This window comes from Vanacampus margaritifer, chromosome 17 (genome assembly GCF_051991255.1).
Source record: "Vanacampus margaritifer isolate UIUO_Vmar chromosome 17, RoL_Vmar_1.0, whole genome shotgun sequence".
In the NCBI taxonomy this organism is placed as follows: Eukaryota; Metazoa; Chordata; class Actinopteri; order Syngnathiformes; family Syngnathidae; genus Vanacampus; species Vanacampus margaritifer.
In genome coordinates, this window is record NC_135448.1 from 16271979 (window position 1) to 16294842 (window position 22864).

A 22864-nucleotide genomic window follows, 5' to 3' on the forward strand; every position below is an offset into this window, starting at 1 on the left:
GAGTAAAGTCTCTGCAACAGTCAGGTTGATACTAACAGTGTTAAACATCAGCGGCATGACAGCATGTTGTTGACTCCCCAATGAATAGATGCTACTTCAAATACAGGCAGAGGCGTCATAGATGGATATGCATCCATCAAAAGATTTCTTCTTCATTCCTAGAGTCAGTACAAGACAACCATGGGCATATGGGGCATGCTTTTGTAGTTGTATTGTAGCTGAACTTCACATTTGTGTTCAACTTTGAGCTTCCACTGTGGTACAGTAGGGAAGAAAAACTACGGAAGAAATCCCACAGAACACCGTTGAGAAATTGCGATATAGTGCCTGATGTTTAACGTCAAAAGTCAATACAGGGATGTGATTTGACCAAAGTGAAATTATCTGAAAATTTAGCCGGGGGTCTGGGGGCCGCTGGCACCCAGCTAGGTCCAGGGCAGTGCCCTGGTGGGGGGAGCTCATGGGTTTTCCGTGTTTTTAAGTACTTTCAATGCACTCACATGACAAAGAAATAGACAAAACAACAGCATAAATTTTCAATGTATATTGAACTATCCCATATAAAATGGCAGTTTTAGTCAACTCAAAATCAGTCACATTCAAAAACATTGGACTGCCTTTGCTTTTAAAAACTATCACTGAGAATATCATCATATCTAACTAATGTGATTACTAAGTTAACACATAAATAATGTTGAAGAGTTCAAATTTCATGACCAAATGAAAAGTAACTCATATTAGAACATACCACAAATGTCTTTGTTATAGCAGAAGATGTTATCTGTCGGAGTCATGTGCATACACAATGAACTACTTAAAAAAAAAAAAAAAAAAAAAATCGGAATTTTTTTTTTGGGGCGGGAGATAAAAAAAGCGAATTAGCGGAAAAATCACATCCCTGTCAATATAACAGGTGTTAAACTCAAGGGCTGCAAAAGCAAATCGTTTGTGTCAACTTCCACGATTCTTGCGAGAATTTTTGCCAATTTTTCCAAATTATCGTTTGTAATAAATGGCGTTGCAAAATTGCAAGGGTTTTTATTGTTACCAAACCCTTTTTTTACAGGAAGGTGACCAATGGTTGGAAAACTATTATCCTTGATTTATGATTTCAAAACTATTTAGCCATCAATTTGTTGGGTAAGTGTAATATTATGATCAGGTGGTTTAATATTTATATTATTATTAATAATTATTAATAATAAAAAATAATAAAAATATTTAATTAAAATTTATTTAATTTATTAAAAAAATATTAATTAATATTATTATAATTATTATTATTATTAATATTTATATTTATTTATTGTTTTACAGTCATAATGCGTAAGAAAAATTGGATTGATACCTCTGGTCTATACTGTCCCACTCAATGAAGATGGCGGTATAGCACAATATACACAGTCAATTTTGTGGAGTAATTAAAAGGTCGATTTGGCCCCACTTTAAACAGAGTAAAATTTACACTTGGAAGTAAATTTTCTTTTTAGAGTAAAATGCACTCTACGAAATTTACTGCGTAGTGATCAACAACAGCCAAATTGAAAAAAAAAAAATGTTTTACTGTCTCCTGTTTCTATAGTGATTGTCCTCATTATAGAGTGATGTGCGATCTGGAGCAACATACAACCAGTCACCAGCCAATCACAGAGCCCATATAGGCAAATAACCGTGCACAAATCTAATAAACATGTTTATGTTACGTGGGAGAATGCTGGAGTACAAAAAAAAAAAAACACAAGCATGGGGTAACTAGCGATTTTCACATCTGAAGGCGGGACCCAAGACTCAAACTGTGAGCCAGACTCGCAAACTAATTCACCTTTTTGTGGAATCAGTTCTCAAAATAAAAGATGGCGAAAGTAGTCATGCAGCCCTCAGTTTGGAGTTTATAAAGCCTGTAAGGAAGACTGAGCACGATATGTTAATATTTAGAGCGACTGATGGTGGATCAAGGTGTCGAGAATGAAAACAAGCATTTGCTAACAGCCAGTGAACCAGATGGGCATATTAAGGAGAGGACTGTGGGATGGGACACCCAGGATGAATGGAAGTAGGTCAGTAGGAAAGGCAGAGGAACAGGTGCCATGTGGTGAAAAAAAAAAGAGTCAGAAATAATGGGAATTGTAGCACTTTCTCTCCTGGCGTTGTCTTCGTGGCTGTGTGTGTGCATGCGTCACAATGATTGGCAGCTTCTATATAGCAGGCAGCCTGTAACAACGCCACAGACTCATTGATAAACACAACCGGGTTTAATTTACTCCTTCAGGCAGAACAACACTTGCCATCTATTCATAGAGGGACACCCACAAATAAGGCACACTGCCAATTAGAATTCAAAAAAACATTTTAGTGGAGTCCATCCACAAATACAGTCCAGTCTCTTACGTTCATTTTTTTTCCTGTCCACGTCTGTGTACTAGACACTTGAATGAGGGTTAACCGTCTTAGTGGCACCTCTCATTTAGCCAATCAAGGCCAGCAGGCCCCACTCTGCATGATTATCTCGCACGTGCGCACCAACCCGGCGACGCGCACTCACCGAGTCCCACGCTGCCGAGCCAATTTAACTCTAATTATATTTGAAAATGACGCGAGATGCATGTGTTCAGGAGTTGGAGAGGATAGTGGTAAACAGAGAGGCGATTATATCAACTACAGTCAATAAAGTCCACTTTAATCCCATTTGGAATTTAATCGCCAGTTTTTGAGCATTTGGTGACAACTGCAATGGAAACTCCAAACATGAACGCATTCCATTCTAGAGGTGTCAAAAATAATCAATTACAGTATTGGACAAGTAATCAATTAACAGGTGCTCCATGGAAGAGTTGAGGCGGAAAGCAAAGAGAGAGACTTTTGATTTATCAGCCCGGCCATTGAGATAAATGAGAGTCAGACATCTTTCTGTGGTTGCTTTGTAGAATCTGTTGGATGGATGCTCACCATTTGCATTTGGGGGGTGCAGAGAGTGGCAAAAAATGTGTTAATCAGAAAAAAAAAAACGTGTTTCCACTTTCAATTCATTAAGCCACTTCACAAATGACATAAAGCAATCTGCGCATCAATCGTCAGTCTATTGCCGACGTGGTGATTTGTGTGTCGCGAATGGGAAAATGCAATAAGTCATTTTTCTGACACACTAGTTACTCAGGGTGTCATTAGAAAAATATATTGTTTCTGTTGTCGACACTATGAATCGTGTATTTTCATTGTTACAAGCATTTGCTTCTTACAGTACACAATGGAAGGGAGGAATATTTATGTTTTATCAAGTTTTTGAATAAAATCATCCCTCACTATATTGCACTTAATTTTTTTGTGGCTTCACTGTATCATGGATTCATGGAAGTCGCTCAATACAGCAAGGCTAACGGGTTAGCCAGTCAACAATTAGCTAGTCAACAGGGCAGGCCCCCCTTATTAAAGTCACACATTCAGTCACAGTAACAGATACAGCACTGTGAAACATGAGTTTTGTTATTGTGCATAAAGCTTTAAAATAAATACAAATAGGGATGTGACAAAAATAGATTCTAATTGGAAAATGTTTTTATTTGACAAACCGAATTGCTACATTTTAAAATTGTTGCATCCTTGAATTGTATTGCATCCTATGTATCGAGATTATGAAATTGTCTTTTATCACAAACGTACACAAAGGTATAAAGATTTGTTGTTTATTTGAATTTAACTAACTTTGATAGTTCAAGTTTTGGAGAGTTTTTATGTTGTTGAATCGCAATGCCAATGGATCAAACCGAATGGAATTGTTACATTCTAAAATATTTATATACTTGAATCATATTGTGTACCACATGTATCAAAAAAACATATTGAATCGTCTTTTGTGGATGCACACCCACCCCTACTTACAAATAATAAAATTTTGTTCTTATTCTATCGCGAGTGGTCTGGAACGTAGCCCCCCGCACTTAATGAAGGATTGCTGTAATGTGCTATTGCTCTCTTTCATACTTGACTATCTTCCTTGTGTATGTGCAGGTGAGACTTGTGCAGCCCTGTCACGCCCACAGCGCCCCCTTTCTGCCCGGACGGCCCACCACGCCCCGGTGCATATGAAAGGGTACCATGTCAGCCGAAGCTTGTCCCAGCATTCCTCCAGTGGTGGCGGAGGAGGCCCCTGTCACTGCCCGCCTGAGGACTACGACGGCCCAGCCAGAGACTACTACCACGGTCATAACGATGGCCACTACTACCCTCCGGGAGGTCCGGCGGAGGTTTTGGCGCTGGAGAGACACCATTCCCACTCCCATTCCCATTCTCACAGCCACTCAGGTGGAGGCACTTTCCCTCGCTCGCACCCCAGCCAACATCCGCCTCTGCAGTCGTTTGACTCGTGCGAGGAATGCTTGTCGTCGGGCCACGGAGGTAAGATGCACCGCATCCCTCCAAACCTGATAGATCAGTTTGAGAAGCAGGTACCCTTCCACCCGGATGGCTTCCACACGCTGCAGTATCAGCGCACCACGAGTGGGGGTGCTGAGCAGCGCAGCGAGAGCCCCTCACGTATCCGCCACCTGGTCAACTCGGTGCAACGTCTATTCGCTAAGTCCCATTCCTTGGAGGCCCCTTCCAAACGGGAGTACAATGGCACAAGAGGAGGCGGGGACTACCGAGGTGAGAGAGGAGGGGGTCACAGGAGTGGTGGAGAAGACGGTGGGGGTCATTACTCCGGCCACCAGTCTCGCTCTGCTCGGAGGAACAAGTCTCGAGAGCGCAGTAAGAGCGGGGACTCTCGGCACGAGTCGGGCAGACGACACCGCAGCAGGACAGCCGGCTGGTGGAGCTCCGATGACAACTTGGACAGTGACAGCAGCTTCCTGGTGAGCGGCGGCAGGAGAGGATACCCCAGCGGGCACGAGAGCTTGGACGCAGCCATCCAGGAGCTCACCATGAAGAGGCCCAAGGAACGAGGCGGCGGTGGGCCAGGGCCTGCCGAGTGCATGGCCTGTACCACCATCGCGCTGGCTGGAAGCGAAGGAGGCGGACACCATGGTCACACAGGTCACCCTGGTCACTCCCTGAAAAGGAGTACGTGGTCGGCCATGACAGTCAGTCAAGCCAGGGAGGTGTACCCTTCTCGGGGGGGCGGAGAAGGCTATGACAAAGCTCTGGTGCCCATTGAGAACAAACTCAAGGAGAGGACGCTCCATTATCTGCAGGTGAGTGCAAGCCTGCGTGTTTGTGTCTGGTATGAAGCCTAATGTTGAGCAAGACTTTGGAAAATTAGCTGTGCAATGACGCATTACGTAAGAACAGCACATTGCATGTTTTCTCAGCAATCTGTTCAGGCAAAACTCATCAAATGGAGACTTGAAATGGACACTAAAGTATGTTCCTACTCACATGATGATGACGGATTGACTCCCAAAGACAATTTCCATTACCGTAAGAAACAGCACAAGCAGTTGACCTTAACGCATTCACTCCCAGCCATTTTCACTGAAGCAACCCCCTTTGCTCCGGGCTGTTTTACTGGATTTTGACTGATTTTGCAAGGTCCTCAGAATATTCTGTTCTATTGCTATAAAATCATGGAACCTACCAAAAGAGAGATTAGAGTCTCTTCTTTCATAAGGAAAAAAGTATATTTATATCTGTTTCCGTGTTGCAGAAGTTAGCATTAGACTATAGCTAAGTTTCATCATTAGTCACAAGCCTGTTGGAAACACTGGGAAAAAGAGCTTGTTGTAAAATGGCCCTGACTGATCTCTTATACTCTGCTGCCACCTGCTGGCCGTTTTTTTTTAATAACTACCATTGCTTTAAGAGACCGCTTGTCAGAAGCTGTATCAAAGCTTTCTGCATGCTCTAGCATTTAAAAAAATACATTTGGGAGTGCAAGACAAAGTAGGAAAAAAAACATATACTGTATATATATTTTTGGATTTGAATGAGTTAGTTAATGTTGATGCGCTCCCCAAAACCAGCATGGATTTCAAAGTAGCGTTTTGCCCTGACAAAAGGAGGTAAAGAAAGAAGAACAGGAAGTAATCACTAGTTTGAGAATAATAAGATGCTGTCAGGTCTCCGCATTCTCAAAGTCACTCACTCAGCAGGTAGCCACAATTGTCGCTGGAGCTTGGTCAACTTTCATCCCTTAGCCACAGCTCAAGGCTGCTGATACAAAGCGAGAGCATCTCTCTGTAGGTGTTACATAAATCCTTGTTAAATCACAATAGAGCTTTATATAATAGATATAATTTACAGTATGTTTGACAGTAAGATGCAACAAGGCTTTTTCTGTGGTTTGACAGAATTCATCTTAACTGTGTTCATGAAAGTGGAATGAAAGTACTTTCCATTGTACACTGTCAACGCTGATATGTCAAAACATGCCACCCCGAGAATTAATTTTAACTTTAATGAAACAGTGTTGTTTTGTTTTGCCTCTACCGTCATCAGAAAAGTTAATATCTCCATGTTGGCTTTGCACTGCTTCACAAAGCTTCTAAAATGGCTGTCATTTCACACAATATATCGTTCAGACTTTATAGTTTGGCAAAGCTGAAACAGTAGAGTAAAACAATAGATTTATCTTTGAGAATTTTGTCCATCTTGTGGACGGTGCCGTTGAGTCACTCTAAACCACGTCAGATGTATTTTTAATCGCTAGAAGATGGCGCTTTCTCCGACAGCACCACCAGTAAACAAACTCATACTTCCTGGCAAATGAAATCACGAGATAGCCATAAATGATCTTTTCATGGTGAAATGGATACCACAATGCAGACCAGACATTAGAATTGAGAAAAATCAGCCAAATAACCGTCGCAAAATGAAGTACCACAAAAACTGATGGACTTCGGACCTCAACAATGCCTAAGCCCCTCTCTTCTTATCTCGATCTGGATATAAAGAATGACAAAAATGACATTATAGAGAAAGAGTGACACATAGGCAGATATAACATATCAGGTGCAATGATGGAGGGAAATATACGGGGTGCGAGATAGGAATCCAAGCTGAGGGAAGAGATAAAGTGATGGCTGCTACGGAGGGGATAACGAAATAAGAGGAGAAGAGCATGGAAGCGATAGTGAAAGGCCAGAAGGGGTGGCAGATTAGACCTCAAACATATTTGAAACGATGACCTTAAAAATGGGAACTCAGGTGAGATGCCAAAGCCTCAAGGCTAGACTGTACGTGTAGTGCCGGAATGTACGCTTTGCATAAGTGTCACAATGGGAACCGGTTAATGTAACCGTTTCATTGCTTCTTATCCGTTTTCTGCACCTTGTTATTGTCTTCATTCTTTTCGTTTTCTCATCAGATTCTCATTGCTTTGTCCTTCTGTCTTCTCCACCTGTTTTTTATTCATCCTTTCCTGTCTTTGTCTCTCACTTTCTCCTCTTTCATCACCCCGTACGTCTGTCCGGGCATGTGCCACCCCTACTCACTGTCTCTACGTTTTGTTGTCCGTCATTCGCTCTGCTTGGCTACCTGCCTCTCTTTGTTGCTGTCTGCTTGCGACTGATGCTTCCTTTTTTCTTTCTCGCGCGTCAAGTGTTTCTCCGGTTGTCAGTTTCTCTCTCTCTCTGTAAGTTGCTGTGTCGCAGTCTCTCTTTGTAGCATCTCTCCCTCACTTTCTCTCGTATGCATGTACAGCTTGATCTCACAGGAATTTAGGAAGATTTCATATGAAAGGGTATATCATAACTAGAGAAGGGGGGGGGCATGTTTTTAAAGGTTACATGTCTCTGTTGTATTAACCGCTTTGAACTTAGGGCTTAATACAGTGGACTATCAGAACCGGAATATGATTGGAAAACTGTGTGACCTATACTGTGATCAGAATTTATACATTCCAGGACTAAGATTTGCAAAAAACTTTTAAATACTGAACAATTCTTGTTTTAAGTAGTGTCTGGCAGTAACAAGTAATAGCCACCCATTCTTTATATTGCCAGTTCTCTTCAGGGTTTGTGAAAACTGGAGTCTTCCCCAGGAGACTTCGGGCAAAAGGCAGACTACATCCTGGAGTGGTTGCCAATTAATCATGCACATAAAGAATCAGACAAGCAAGTCACTGAGTGGGAACTGAATTCACGTTGGTCAAGTGAGTCAACCACAACTCTATGAATGACTCATGTAATCATAGTAAGACCTATAAACGATAAAGGCTATACTTCCATTTTTCCTCTTGGGCTTAACATGACTGATATCCTAGTTAACAGATACCCATGACAAAAAAAAGACGGTGACATTAAATCACAAAATCAGGTGATGTGCTACTCAAAATGTGTTCCATCTGCAATGGTGATTAACTTTTCAAACATGTTCTAGTAAATTCTTCTGAGATCATGCTGGCATGTGACTTGCATGTACAGTACTTGTGAGGTAATGGATGTCGCACGTCTACTTTGTGTGTCTGTGTAAGAGGGAAAACTTATTTACCACAACAACAGAGAAGCAATACTGTCACTTACTCATCTGACCTTTTTTTTTTTTAACCTATAAAAAGACTCTGCCTTGCCGAGTGTCAACAAGCTTGTACTCTACTCACAACTGCCGTATTGTAAGGGCCTTGGTAGATTCATTGCTGATTTTCAAGTGGATGTGATTGTGTCTCAGGTTCCTTCAGAAGACTGGGGGGGCGGATACGGTGGCACAGACAGTGGAGGCGAGATTCCCTGCCGTCGCATGCGCAGCGGTAGTTACATCAAGGCCATGGGCGATGATGACAGTGCTGATTCAGACAGCAGCCCTAAAGCTTCACCCAAGTCCACCATGATCGCTCAGAGGGATGCCTTCAGACGATCCATCAGCATGGATCAAAGGTCAAACTTCGCATACGCACTGTTTAGCATAATACTGACACTGCACATTTACGCTGCAATCTGTTTAGTCTGCTTTAGCCACTTGCTGTTTGGTTTGTCTGTTCAGTTCTGGCATTTGTCTGTGACATTTAATGTGTCATTGTCATATTTGGATAAGGGTGTGAACCATAGTGATGATGAGATGAGGATTGAGGATGAGAATCACAAATCCAAAAATGAGATTATATAAAATCTGAAGAAGCTGTTTCAAAACTCACACCATGAAGAGTAATACAGTTGGGTGTTTCCAGAATAGGAGGATGATTCAGGCACAAACATCTTTGAAAATGTGATTATAAATATGCTAATATTGTAATAATGATAATTAACCATCATATAATTTAATTCTTCTATCTTGACAATCAGAGGGACAACAACAGCGTTATGTATCAATGCTAACATGAAGAGGGTTCTCTCTCTCTCTCTCTCTCTATTGCTCTCTCTCAAGTGTGTGCTAGCTCTTATGCTAACTGGTCAAGAACAAATTTAGCTGTAGAATGAAAAAAAGGATATGTATACAGTATGTCTTCCTGATAAAGACTCACAGTTGGAGTGACACACATCAGGGCAGCTAAAAACATTGAACAAATATGAAGAGGACATACCCTAGGTCTATCCATGGCAGAGCAATGACCTCAGTCATGTAGCTTACTTTCTTCCTATTCTTCGAGATGGGTTTACATTGAAAGACAACTTCAGAGTCCTACTATTTTAAATTCCTGTTATAAATGACTCACTAGTTGGTTGTGTTTAATTTCAGATATTCATGTAAGCAGTGTACGGACTCCTATCCTAACAACCGAACGGCACCCAAGTCCCACACGCGCTCACGTAGTTATACTCGCTCGCTGACCAGCTCACAGGTAACAGTCACTGCGTGGGTGACTTTGAGGACGTTCTATTGAAGCATTGACTTATCCAGATGTTTGCTTTAGTTGGGAGACACCCTGGACAGACAGTTTGAGGCCGTGTGCGAGACCATGTTCGGGGAGGTGGAGTCCCAAGCGGTCGAAGCTCTGGATCTCCCGGGGGTGTTCCGCACGCGTAGCCATAGCTATGTCCGCGCCATCCAGGCCGGCTGTTCCCAGGACGACGACTGTCTCTCTGTATTCTCCATGTCTGGCCCCCAGGGAAGCATCAAGGCGGGAGCTGGTAAGTTTCTGTGCAATTCACTCCAACGGTAGGACTGTGCTGGTGAAGGTTGGGTGTAAATACATATTTAAATAATACAGCTTACAAATGTAATTTGCTCTGTAACTCCACTTACTCGTATATCAAATCCCCATTTTGATGATTTGAAATGCCATTAACGTATTCCTTTTGAAACAAACAAATTGAAGGTCGACCAGGTCCTATAAGGCATTGTGTTCAACCTTAGAGCTTCCACTGCACAAGGACTGCTTTTAATTAGGCCTCATGAATTTGCTTTTGTGTGTTTTGTTCTCTACATTTGTCTATGCACTTTTGATTGCAAAGCCCAAATATCCCAAGCTAAAACAAGTAAATCTGACAATATGAACTAAAGCCTCTGCAGTGTCGAGTCATCTCCTTCACCTGATAAACACGATCCCACCTTTGCTAACAACCATGCATGCTCAACATATTTGAGTGCATCTGCTCAACAAAGCCGTTAAGGTAGAGGAGAAGACTGAAGAGGGGAGGGACGAAAGGCCTCATTTTAATATCTCCAAGGAAATTGCTTCATCTTCTAAAGAGGTAGACTTCAGCTTGCTTAAGGGAAGAGCCAAGTACTGCATATCATTTAAAATTATGCAAAAAAAAAGCTTATTTATTCAGAACACGGGGGCTTTCTATGAGTCATTTCTCAATGGTTTTGTTATTTTTCCCTCCCTCTAATTTAACTTCCTCGATGTCAATATTCTACTTTGTTTCCATCCCCTCATCCCTCTAGTCTGTCCCTTTTGTAAGTATCCATCCCTGATCCCTTTTGGAAAAAAAAACTTTTTCTCTCAACAACAACCTTTGTCTTCCTTTCTCCCACTTCTCTGACACTTCAGTCTTTCCTTATCGCAAAGGTGCTCCTCCCCCACTCCCACCTCGCATGTCCAAGTCTTCGCTGTCAGTGCGAGCCCAGAGCAGCACAGAGTCCACCCAGGACGCCTACTACCAGAGCAGCCACGGACGCCCCAAACTGCACAGTAACTCAGTGGACCTGGGCTGCTCCGACGGACCTTCGGGACGCTCTTCCAGAGTCGGCTACTACACCGCCACAGGTCCGGGGCGTTCCCGGCAGCACAGTAACTCGGCAGAGAGCCTGGATGGAGGGATCAGGGGCTCGCGGGAGATGGTGCCCTACGGAGGAGGTCCGGGAGTCGGTGTGCGGGCCAAACACAGCAGCTCAGCTGATAGTTTGCTGGAGGGGCCACCGAGGCCAGCTCGGGAGAGGGACAGTCGGGTTGGGGGAAGCCTGGGGAAGTCAGTCTCCCTGCCGCAGAACAGCATTGTTTTGAGTAAAGCTGGCGGGCAGGATGACGGATGCAGTGGGAGGAAGTGGAGGCCATCCATCGCTGTGCAGGTGAGAAACAAGTATGCCTTTGTGTGTATTACAGAGAACCCCAGCTTAAGAGAATCTCATTCACTGCCAGACATTTTAGAGTATTTTGACATTTTCAAGACCCAGAAGATATCCATCTTTCGAGGAAACTAACAATTATGAAAAGAAGTGTCATTTATCAGTGGATTGTCTTACTCACTCCATTTAATTACAAAAACATGACATGCATGACAGTACTATCCAAATGGATTGACCTCAGACTATAAGGAAACACTCTGTTGCATTCTTGCCAAGAGAGAAATGAGATGAGTGATTAGATCGGTGTCTGGCTTGGCAGCTGTGTTTGTCATTCCCAGATCGGAGTTTACTTATGATGCATACCAAGCACACATTTTTGGCTGACTCATATCCGACCTTTTTTTAGAACACATTTTTCATTAACATAACTCGTGATCACAACACACCTGGGCCTTCTCTGGTGTCCTGCCTTCATTAACCTACCCGTGAATGCTGTCATTATCACACCATGTCAATATGCTTGATATTACAAACAGAGATCTTGTAGTCGGAATAAATGTCACCACGAACGCCACAAAACCTTCAAGTTGTCAGTCAAGTTGTCAGTCATTTCTGCCGCATGCACATTTCCAGATGAAGCTTTGACACTAAAATGACGGACAAACGAATTACATATATAAATTTGGCTACTTCATAGTCATAATACTGCTCGTGTTTTTTTTTAACTGGCAATGGCCAACTTATAAAGGTGTTAGACAGGGCTGTAGTCAGGTCCACCATTATTGAGTCCAAGTTAAGTTTGAGTCACAAAGGCCCAAGTCACAAAGGTCCTAGTCCAAGTCCACAAGATCTGAGCACAAGTCCAAGTCCAAATCCAAGTCCAGATGAGATCAAGAGCAAAGTACTTTAAGACAGAAATGTACTATTTTCACGACCACAAAATTAGAGAAATGTCGAGATGCTCAACACTCTTCCAAGATAGTATGTGACCCTTTGCTTTATTAACCATTACTAACACAGAGTAGTCGGGAGTGAATTGGATTGTGCTCTTTCTCCTTTAATCCAGGTGGACAGCTCAGAGACTCTGTCAGATTCAGACGCAGATGGCAAAGCTCTGACAGAGGTTCATTCAATAGGAGTACAGGTGGAAGATGACAAAAGGTAATGTCAAATTATTAACTACCTTATTGATTGCATATTATACGTACATGACATTTAACAGAAGTGCAAACTTAAAATGTACTCATTTATATTTAGTCCAAAAATATGTCTTTTCAGCCCAAGCATCATCATTTGATTGCATAATTTACAAAAGCTTTTATTTTTGTCAGGGCCCCCAACAGGGCAAACACCTTTGGTTGATTTCGCCAAAAGATCCTATTTAACATTTCATCAGACGTCACAGCTTGAAGTCTGTAACACCTTATGCGTTTTCTAACCATTAGCGTGCACTCCTACTGCTATGGTTTCGGGTGTGCTGTGGCCTGAAGCCCTTGGTCAGATTCACACATAAACACAGAATCCTACGCTAGAGATTGAGCAGTCCGTGTGTCCTGTTGTCATCGCGTATGATAGTGTCACACCTCAAACTGTCACACAACACAGACGAGGAGGGGAGGTGTAAATGATATGACTACATCCATTGACGTACACTCGTTTGTCATATGCCAGATGATTTAACAAGACTTTACTACTAGTGAGGGAGTAGTATTGACAGGAGTTGCAGTGTGATGCTCACTGCTTAAATTATCCGGAAGGAATAAGAAGAGAAAAAAAAGGAAAAAATTGAGTCTTTTGCGTGCGATGGCAGTGCATAACGGATGGCTCTGGGCCTGCTGTGACTTCCCTGTGTCACAGACGCGCCCGTTTCAAGCGCTCCAACAGCGTGACGGCGAGCGTGCAGGCCGACCTGGACCCCGAGGGCTTCCCGGGGCTCAGCGTTGCCGTGCCAACGCAGGACAAGAGTCTCCAGTTTGGTTGCTCCTTCCAACGGCATTCATCAGAACCGGAGTCAGCTGGCCAGTACACGGAATGCCACCGCACTGTGCATACACAGGGACAGTGGGCTTATAGAGAGGTATGTGTGATATTTACCCATCTAACTCAACCTTTATTGAACCTTGGCATGTTATATATTAGAAAAAAATCACAGCACTGATAATGACCTTTAAGGTCCTGTCTACTCATTCACCTAGTGATGGTACAGTATTAGCAGCACCTATGGGTTAAGTGTCTTGCCCGACATGGTGACCTAAAATCTAACCTGCAACCTTCAGGGTTGAAGACGCCCTCTCTAAAACCTTAGCAATTCCAAGTGGGTTCCTCAGCCATTAATCTTCTTGTAATGCTTCTTATTTGGAGGGTGTTTGACCATTTGTGAGCTCAGATCTCTCTAATTATAGTTCAGATCGATCACCAAAGTATTCGATGGGTTTGGTGGACCGAAACGAGCCTTCCCAAAACTGTGACCAAAAAGGTGGAAGCATAGCAATGTCCCAAATAAATGGCAAAACTCGATCCCGCCCCATCGACCTTCACATGATTACAGGCCTCACTGTGATCTTGCTGTGGAATCTACCTGAGGATGAATGGAAGGATCAACCAAGTGGTGATCCACACTCCATCCAATTTTGCGGATGCAAGATATAGCCAGTGAGAAAAACTAGTAGTCTGACAATGACTGTCTCCCACACCTCCTTCACTGCCGGCCCCTTGACTGTAACCCATTAACAACCCTGCGGCAGCTATGCAGACTTTGTGCTCTCTCAGCTATTCTCCTTCGAAATCATCTGGTCACAACGATCCCCAAGTGAACTTATCCGTGAGGTTCTGCAACCGACACCGCCTTCAACATGGTGAAGGCGGGTCGGTGGGCAGCTGAGGACATACGGTAGACAAGCATGCTCAAAGATTCACTAGCAGACATCAATGGCCCCGAAGACGTCAGCCTCGGTCACTGGAACAGGAAATGGCTGACCATCGCATATGACATGGTGCAAGATCACCATACATGGGCTGCTTCTGTTCAGGCTGCGGTCCAAGCCAAGGAAAATGCTGGCTCAACCCGGACTGGGTGAATTCCGTTTCAATAACAACACCAAAACTTGATTGGTTAATTAAATGAATAGGTGCAATCCAAAGACTGTCCATAGATATGCTTGTGGTTGACTGCTATAAGACGAGAGTTAAATTGATCTGCTGTCCCCCAATCATTCCAGGACTTTATCCAGAGCGGCTACACCACAGATGCTTGTCCAGGAGACCCACGGTCACACCAGCATCAGCACCTTCCTCCACGTTCCCACTCACCACTCCCCCTCACATCCGAACGAGCGTGGGCTGGGACACCCTCCTTGGAGGGTCCCCGCAGTCTGCCCGACTCGGGTCGAGCCTCCCCCTGCATGAGGGACGGAGAATTCTTCTTGCGCCTCCTGCAGACAGAAGTGGAGAGGATGGAGGGCTGGTGCCAGAACATGGAGAGGGAGGCGGAGGAGAATGAACTCCCAGAGGAGAGTGAGTTTGAGGAGGGCAACCTTTGAGATCATTGCAATAAACAATTTCTGTCTTCAACATCTTCTTTTTAAACAACTCCAGTTCTAGAGCTGATTCGCAGTGCAGTTGGCAGTGCCCAGATGCTGATGTCTCAGAAGGTTCAACAGTTCTTCCGCCTCTGCCAACAAAGTGTGGTGAGTTTGTGTGATTGCATGTGAAGTCATGACCACACTACAGAGGTGGTTGAACACAGTCTGTAGTCTTCTTATTCTCATCATTATTCCTCTAATAGACTAGCATAAGCCAGTAAGTCTTTTGGAAAAAATGTAAAATGCATGTTTTTATTATGGTATATTTTATCACTTCACACCCACTCTAGGACCCATCTAGTTACCCTCAGCCCACCTCTCAGGACCTAGCAGGCTTGTGGGACCTACTTCAGCTCAACATAGAAGACATCCGGGTCAAATTTCAAGATCTCCAGAGGCTGAAAGACTCTGGCTGGAAACTCCCCGTTGAAAAGAAGGTGAGCCAAGCAACCATGGTTTCCCTCCAGCACTCCCCCAAAGCTAAGCTGGCTATGTGCAGAAGACTACCACAGATGTCCTCAATACCGTCACAAGTGCAAAATCACAATAAGAACTGAACTGAGTTCCAAATTTAAATCTACTCTATATTGCAGGAAGGTGTTTTGTTGCATTCTGTCGAATGGTTAAGGTGCTCAGTCACTAAATTGCTGCTCATACTGAAAGAACTAACCGTTCTCTTTTTTCCTCTTCTTCTTTCACATCATGTCATTGACCATTTATGTTCTTATCCCATTGTTCCCTTTCTTTACCCTATGCCAATGAATATACACGACCCAATTTCAACAACAAAAACTGTTTATACACACCCATTGTCATCTCCAATGTGCACGTCACCGTTGTTGGGCTATAGGAGGATAAGAAGCTTCCTCCTCCCTTACCAAAGAAGCCAGCGGGCGGAGTGAGTGGCAGCCTCAGGGCGGATAGCGTCGGCGATGGAGGCGGCGGAGGCGTGTCAGGGGGCCTGGTGGTGCCTCGTGTCGGGGGACACACCCTACCAATGAGGGAGAAGTCCCTGGACCTCGTGGAACGTCAGAGGACAGAAGCAAGAAGGAGGCTGCTGCAGACCAAGCGTACTGCCTCCTTCAGGCAGAATTCGGCCACAGAGAGCGCAGACAGTATCGAAATCTACATTCCCGAAGCCCAGACTCGACTCTGAAATCCCCACTCAGCCACTTCACTCTGACCAGCCACATAGTCCTTTGCAGCTCTGGATTACCTGCAGGTCATTACTAAATCATCCGCTTCCCCCCTAGACTAGAGCATTTCCATTAATACACTTCGCATAACTCTTAATTCAGTTCTCAAGCAGTAAGAGCCATTTGTGTGTCTTGAAAATTGCACATATTACTGACACAGAAGCCTAAAAAAAAAAACAACGTAGACTAGCTAGCAGATACGAATTACCGCCTTCTTTTCAAGTCTCTGAATTTATATTTATTTATTTATTCTATTTATTGTTTTACTGACAACAAACAAGAAACACTTTTTTTTTGGTAATGGTGATTTGCTGAGGCTCTCGCACTAGTTAGTAGCATGCCTGGTCATGTTCACCCAGCACTTGTGCATCACTGAAAATTAAGGGCTTAGCAGGCACAAAACCTCCATGACAGGAGATGACAAGACTTCCCAAATTTGAATTCCTGTTGCCACCCTCGGGAAACACTTTACATTTGTTGGGTTTGCCATTCCCAGCAAGACGTATCCATACTCTTCACTGACACTGCCAGTATGGATAACAAGGCACGCCCTTAAATGTCTGATGGTTCACTATCGTTATACTCCACTAGCCGTCTGCATCTTTAAATTAAGCACTTTCTGTTCTTTTTGTTTGCTTCAGCATCAAACCACATTCATGCAAACGAGCATTTGGACCACACTTGAAAAACAATAGTACAGTTATATGAAATACTGTAAGTCCTACTGTGTCACGAGAAATGAGTCGTAACGTGACAAGACTAGCCATAGCCTGAGGAAAAAGTCATATCACAACAATAAAGTCAGAATGTTAGAAGAATGGTCATATTGGGGCGGCATGGCTTAGTGGTTGAGTAGTCATCTCCCAACCCGGAGGTTGTGGGTTTGATCCTCAACCCTTGTGACCATTTTTGAAGTATCTTTGAGCAAGATACTGAACCCGCAGTTGCTCCTGATGCTGCATCATCAGTAAGTAAAATGAGGCAGGGCTAAAGCATTTTCAGTACCTAAGGTAGAAAAGTGTGAAAGACCAGTTATTATATTTTTGATGAATTCGACCAAATATGAGAAGAACGTTTTTTATTGTAATGTGACTTTTTTCTTGTAAATGATATTTTCAATTGTAATATTTCAAATGTATTCCCCTTAACCCGCGGGCAGTATTTTATTTTGAAATGACTCGGTCAGAACCAACAAAAAGCCAAAAAATGGTCACAATAACACCTCGGGGTTAAAATGACAATAATTCAATGGGTTATTTTCCCCAGTGAGTCCCATATACTCGTTTGAACATTCAACGTGAGGTTTTCCTGATTGAACAGTTGCTATTTTGTCTAGAGCGCTCACACTCATTCTTGCCAAATGGAGCATTTGCATGGTAGCATCAGAGCCTTGACAGCAAGAGAGCATCATTGGCCGTAAAAATTGTTCAGTTGATTGGCTGAAGTGGCTTCTCAGGACTCCACTGAAAGGGTGGGGGGGGGGGGCTCCATTTCACTGTGAGACTATAGCACCACCAAGTGGTCAATTTAGGAAGAAACAAGAGTATCTAGTCTGGATTTTACAAGACGCCCTTATGAGACAGACATGACGGAAATACGTTGTTTAGTTTTGAAAATTTACCCGACTCACTGCTAAAAGCAAGAATGACAAATCTTATCAACAAGATGAGTCTCTGTCTGGGAAACTGCTTCCAAAGAGAGTGGTCACGAGATAAAAAAGGAAGCTGCTGGGTCACAAGGAGTTGTGAATGAAATTGACGGATCTTGAGTGTTTTGACGAAAACAAGTGCGGCAGTGTAGCATGACTTTAATAATTGTGTTCATTCGCGTGAAAAAGAGTAGGAACACATTTGTAATTTCCAAATATTTTTTATGGATGTTTTGTACGATGCTTAAGTGAATGCAGCGGGCGCGTGCGTGCTGGCGAACAGAAGTGATGAAGATCAATCAAATTTAGCCATTAGCATGATTTTTCTTTTCCCCTAATATCTGAATGGAACCTGGCAAATATTTTAACGGGAGATGTATATTTTATAATATAATCTACATTTATAGATAAATAGAGTCTATTGAGTAGAGTGTGCAAAAAGGCCTATATGAAAATGTGAAATACCACTGTATTATTGTTATTATTATTATTATTATTATTATTATTATTGCATAGACTTGTGTGATACTACTGCTGTGTGACATATCCAGATGCAGCACATGTGAAAATATTATGTGAGTGCTGGGTCAGGTTCACAGGGTAAAAAAAAATAAAAATGTTAGTTGCCAAGTCAAATCCTCGAGAGCAGTGGTTCTTAATCTGGGTATGATCGAACCCCAGGAGTTCTTCGGTGAGTCAGTCTCAGGGGTTCGGCGAAGGTTAAGACACACCTGACTCAAATGCTTCGTGGTGATATGCCCCGATTGGCCACCATTGGCTGCAGGTGATCACGCTACATTATTTGGTCTATGTTGCAGGGAAACTGGTGCGCTCGGTGAATTCTTTATTATGTAGGCCCTTTATGCTAACCATGTTGAGTAAAAAAAAAAGAAAGGGGTCAAACGAATATGTGCAATATGAACTGACCTGTAAAACGGAACGTATGGTGTTCCACAGGGTTCAATTCTGGGGCCTCTACTGTTGCCCCTGGGTTCTTTCTTGAAGAAACAGTGGTGGTTGTTTAAAAGTGCTCTATAAATATAGAGTTGAGTTGAGTGATGGAAGCTACTAAGCTAGCAAGCAAAACAAAAGGGACACTTCCCTATGCTGCATGGAGATGGGGAATACAAGAACACAACACTTGCTGAATTCAAGTGATGAGAGCAAGAATTAAAAAAAAAAAAAAAAACATTTTATTTTTTCCATAAAGAAGAGTTCGGTGAATGCGCATAGGAAACTGGTGGGGTTCAGTGTCTCTAACAAGGTTAAGAACCACTGCTCTGGAGCTTTTGACATATTCGAATTACATATTTCCTCCTTTCACTCTCTCCTTCCCTCTATTCCCACATTCGAACCAACGACATGTGCCTAACCAGCTATATATGGAGGTTACTGTTCAAGTTTACACTGTGTACATATGTTCGATGTATACATAATCAGAGGTGGCAAATACAGGTCCAGAAAGTGAAAAACCCGCCACAGTTTGGATTTAGACCCAGGTGCTAGCTAGCTAGCTACCTTTCATGGTGCTCGTTTACCTGTTAGGGAGCTAGCTAGCGAGCATCAATAGCTAAAGTCCAAATGTGGCAAGGATTTTACTTTCTGGATCTGGATTTGCCACCTCTGTACATAAGAGAAACTAACAGTCAAATTAATTTCAGGCTCTTCTTTGTCACCCCCTCACTTTCTGGAATACTTTCTGTTTGGCGCTGCATGTTTTGAGAGGTATTAGCCTGCCGACGAGAGCTGATTTTGTAGCTTTAAAATCTTTGTAGAGATCTTTAAGAGACAATATTAGTGGCAACGGACAAACAAAGTGCTGAAGGAAGTGTTCCATTCACTTGCAGCAGTGTCGAACTTGGCATCATCCGAGTGGTGGTTGAGGCTCATCAAACAAAGCACAAAGACCTGCTTTTTATACTCTTACGCCACTGTGAAAGACTCCTGACTGGTCTTTTCATCACAAGGATTCAACAAGTTTATATCCACAGTAGCAACTTCAATTCTCAAGTGGAGAAGTTGATTGAATCACCTACATACAGCTTTGCTTTTTTTTTTTTTTTCTTTTTTTTATGTCACACAGTACACGTTTCAAGGACTCTCGCTTTGAATATCACTCACCAACACACCTGACTGACTGTATGCCACAAAACACCTGTCACCTCTTCGGAAAAGTGCAAAAACCCCGCATTCAGAGCCAGACGAACAAACCCCGTGTACCTCAGCCTTTTGCGACCCGGGCCTCTGTCCTCAGGGGATTCTCTATACAACAGCACATACAAACAACTAGGACAAACACAATACAGTGCTTTTTAAAATGTTTATTGCGGACAATTTTCTGCAACTGGGAGAAACAGGAGTTCATATAGTGCATACGAGGGGTCTTGTAGCTGCAGATTTGAGTTTTAGGTGGACATTTCTAAGAGGCTGCTCTGATGGTACTAAAGACATTTTTACATTTTGTTTATATCCGTTACAGGGGGGGCTGGATTTTGATTTAATTTTAGTATTGTGTCTTATTTATTTTAATTGGAACAATCAATAAATATAATTTACTATTTAAAGGATCCCGGAGGGGGGAATCTAATTGACTCAAATATGGGTTCTCTTTTTACAATTTTACCAATGATAATAAGGCCTACCAAATTTCATGTTGCTCAGTAAGCCTGGTTTAGGCATGGGCCGATTTCCGGTTTGCTGTTTTAGCGTGGTTTTAAAAAGTCAAGGTGTCAATAACCGCTAATGCTGGCTTATGAGCTCTTCACCCCCTTTTTTTTTTTTGAGGGGACATCTAAGCAGAGCAAAATATAATTGCCTCCTTGCAAAGTTGAGTAAACAAGCCACTTTTTTTCTCTCCTCAGAGCATAACGCGGGAGAAGGGAGCAAGATGTGATACTACATACACCAGATGCCTTTTTGCTCTGATGAACTCATTTGCTCCCAAAAACGTATATATACGTTCTCTTTTAAATTTTACCAGTGTGCCAATTTATGTTTTTCTGTTAGAGCAAATAGAACGCTTTGATGCGGCCTCTGAAAAACGGCAGCAGAGTATAAGAGATCAACCAGGGCCATGTTGCAACAAGCTCTTTTTCCCAGCGTTTTGAACAGGTTTGTGAATAATGATTAAACTTAGCTATATTCTAATGCTAATTGCTGCAAAACTGAAATAGGTTGAAATGTACTTTTTTCCCTAATAAAAGAAGGGACTCTAATCTTTTTTTTGGGGTAGGTTCCATGTTTTATAACAATAGAACACAATATTCTGTGTAATCAGTCAAAATCCAGTAAAACAGTCAGGAGTGTAGGGGGTTGCTTCAGTGAAAATAGTTGCGAGTGAATGAGTTAATGTGCATTATGCTAAAAAAAATCTAATAAAAAAAATAAAAAAAATACAAAATCCCTTTGAATACTATCTAGCCCAAAGGACTACATGAGTAGCCCACAGGTCAGTTCTAAAAAAATAGCTCACCAGTGATGGCACATTGACTTACTAAGAAAAACATAAACAGAAAATTAATGTTGACATTTATTTAATATTTATTTAATAATACATAATAATACACATTTCTTGTGCACTAATTTTGTTAAAAATAAAATTGTGTTCAATAAGGGGGGGAAATGCTGCTTTTATCTACCAAAATATTTCAAGAAAAGTAACTTTACACCTGTAATTTTAATACTATGATACCGCAATATTTTTGCTCGGCCCATGCCTATACTGGCTTCAAAACATTGTGGGTGGCATGAGCCAATTATTAAAAATGAAATTTAACGAGGCACCCGCATTGATACTAATTGCGAACAAAAATGACCCTTTTTGTTTATACCGTTTCTCCTAATTGCATTTGTTACACGATCGGGAAATATTTGCATGTGTTATACATCCATGTTTAAATGTCACATTTGGACATTTTACAATCCACAGAGCAGCCGAGAGACATGCAACTGAAACTCCAATGTGCCTTTAGCACTGAGGTGTACTAACTGGTGTGTATCAACACTGTAACAAAATGATCACAAACTGAGCTACGTATTACTGTGTAAAAACAAAACAAACAAAAAAAAAAACACCCTGCCACTCTTTTGTTTACAAAAAAATGTAAATACATGTTGCCAACGAACATTGCTCAACTGAATATCACATATATTGTTATTGCAATACGATTATTAGTTGTAGTATGGTTATTGCCCTTAAAAGAGGGTTAATTATTGCCACCGCTGTCATTCTTATATAAAGTTATTATATAGAGCGAGGGGTGAGTCTTGTGTACAATAACTAGCTTAATGTGTTAGGACATGTCTTTTAAAAAGAAGTGCTGCTAGGCTGGACAAACAAAGGGACATGAACTCTGGGAAGACGTACTGTATTTCTCTCTGGGAATGGATGATGGACACCCTCACGAGGAATCACAAAAGAGGGTGGATTCAAACATTGTGTGCTTTTTCTTCCCTTTTCAACTCGCATCCAAGAAGAGGAACGTGAAATTCCAGGACTTCCCATGTCGTCCACTATATAATGTAGCAAAAAGCGAAAATGTCCTCTGCCCTCGTTCCATCTTCTCGCCCTAAATACCAGACGGGTCTTACACATTATAGGTTTTCTCTTCTGTTGAATACAGTGCCAAGACAACATCGTGTACATAGAAACATTCTTTTTTGTTGTTGTTGTTGTTGTCATTTGAAATGAGACAACTGGAGCAGATAGCAATACCATTCCGATATAAATGTCTCATCGATCCAGAGAAGACGCATGCTTGAGAAACACCGCGGTGACTTGAAGATGTGTCGGTCGGGATCACGGTTCGTGGTTCGGTGTGTTGTGTTGCGGGTCTCATTGTGTACATAGCGATTTGTATGATTTCCTGTAAAAGTTTTATGGCTCGGGATGTGTCCAAGGAGCACGCCCCGGAAAGCCCAGAGAGATGGCACACTGTGACGTGGTTTACCCCTCAACACAGAATGTAACACGGTCTAACGTCAAAAACATTTTCTAAAGGCTAATATTATTACTATTAATATGATGATTACTATAAAGCTATTTTAGCCAGTTAAACGAGGCT

General features: G+C 42.4%; 2 protein-coding genes across 5 annotated transcripts in view; one reads left to right on the forward strand and one right to left on the reverse strand.

The window, feature by feature from the left end:
- The window catches only part of dlgap3 (discs, large (Drosophila) homolog-associated protein 3), a 108169-nt gene extending 85308 nt beyond the window's left edge, over positions 1 to 22861 (forward strand). For 2 of the 3 annotated variants that reach the window (XM_077548574.1, XM_077548575.1), the window contains 11 exons: positions 4006 to 5186; positions 8599 to 8804; positions 9604 to 9706; positions 9779 to 9995; positions 10862 to 11379; positions 12443 to 12537; positions 13234 to 13453; positions 14595 to 14889; positions 14971 to 15062; positions 15248 to 15394; positions 15808 to 22861. In XM_077548574.1, coding sequence (XP_077404700.1) covers positions 4080 to 5186; positions 8599 to 8804; positions 9604 to 9706; positions 9779 to 9995; positions 10862 to 11379; positions 12443 to 12537; positions 13234 to 13453; positions 14595 to 14889; positions 14971 to 15062; positions 15248 to 15394; positions 15808 to 16113 — 3306 coding nt within the window. In that variant the 5' untranslated portion in view covers positions 4006 to 4079 and the 3' untranslated portion in view covers positions 16114 to 22861. The remainder of the gene's footprint in view (positions 1 to 4005; positions 5187 to 8598; positions 8805 to 9603; positions 9707 to 9778; positions 9996 to 10861; positions 11380 to 12442; positions 12538 to 13233; positions 13454 to 14594; positions 14890 to 14970; positions 15063 to 15247; positions 15395 to 15807) is intronic. The other variant, XM_077548576.1, reaches the window with a different exon arrangement.
- LOC144037248 (tissue alpha-L-fucosidase-like) overlaps positions 1 to 22864 on the reverse strand; it is a 47667-nt gene that overhangs the window by 20009 nt on the left and 4794 nt on the right. The window lies entirely within an intron of this gene.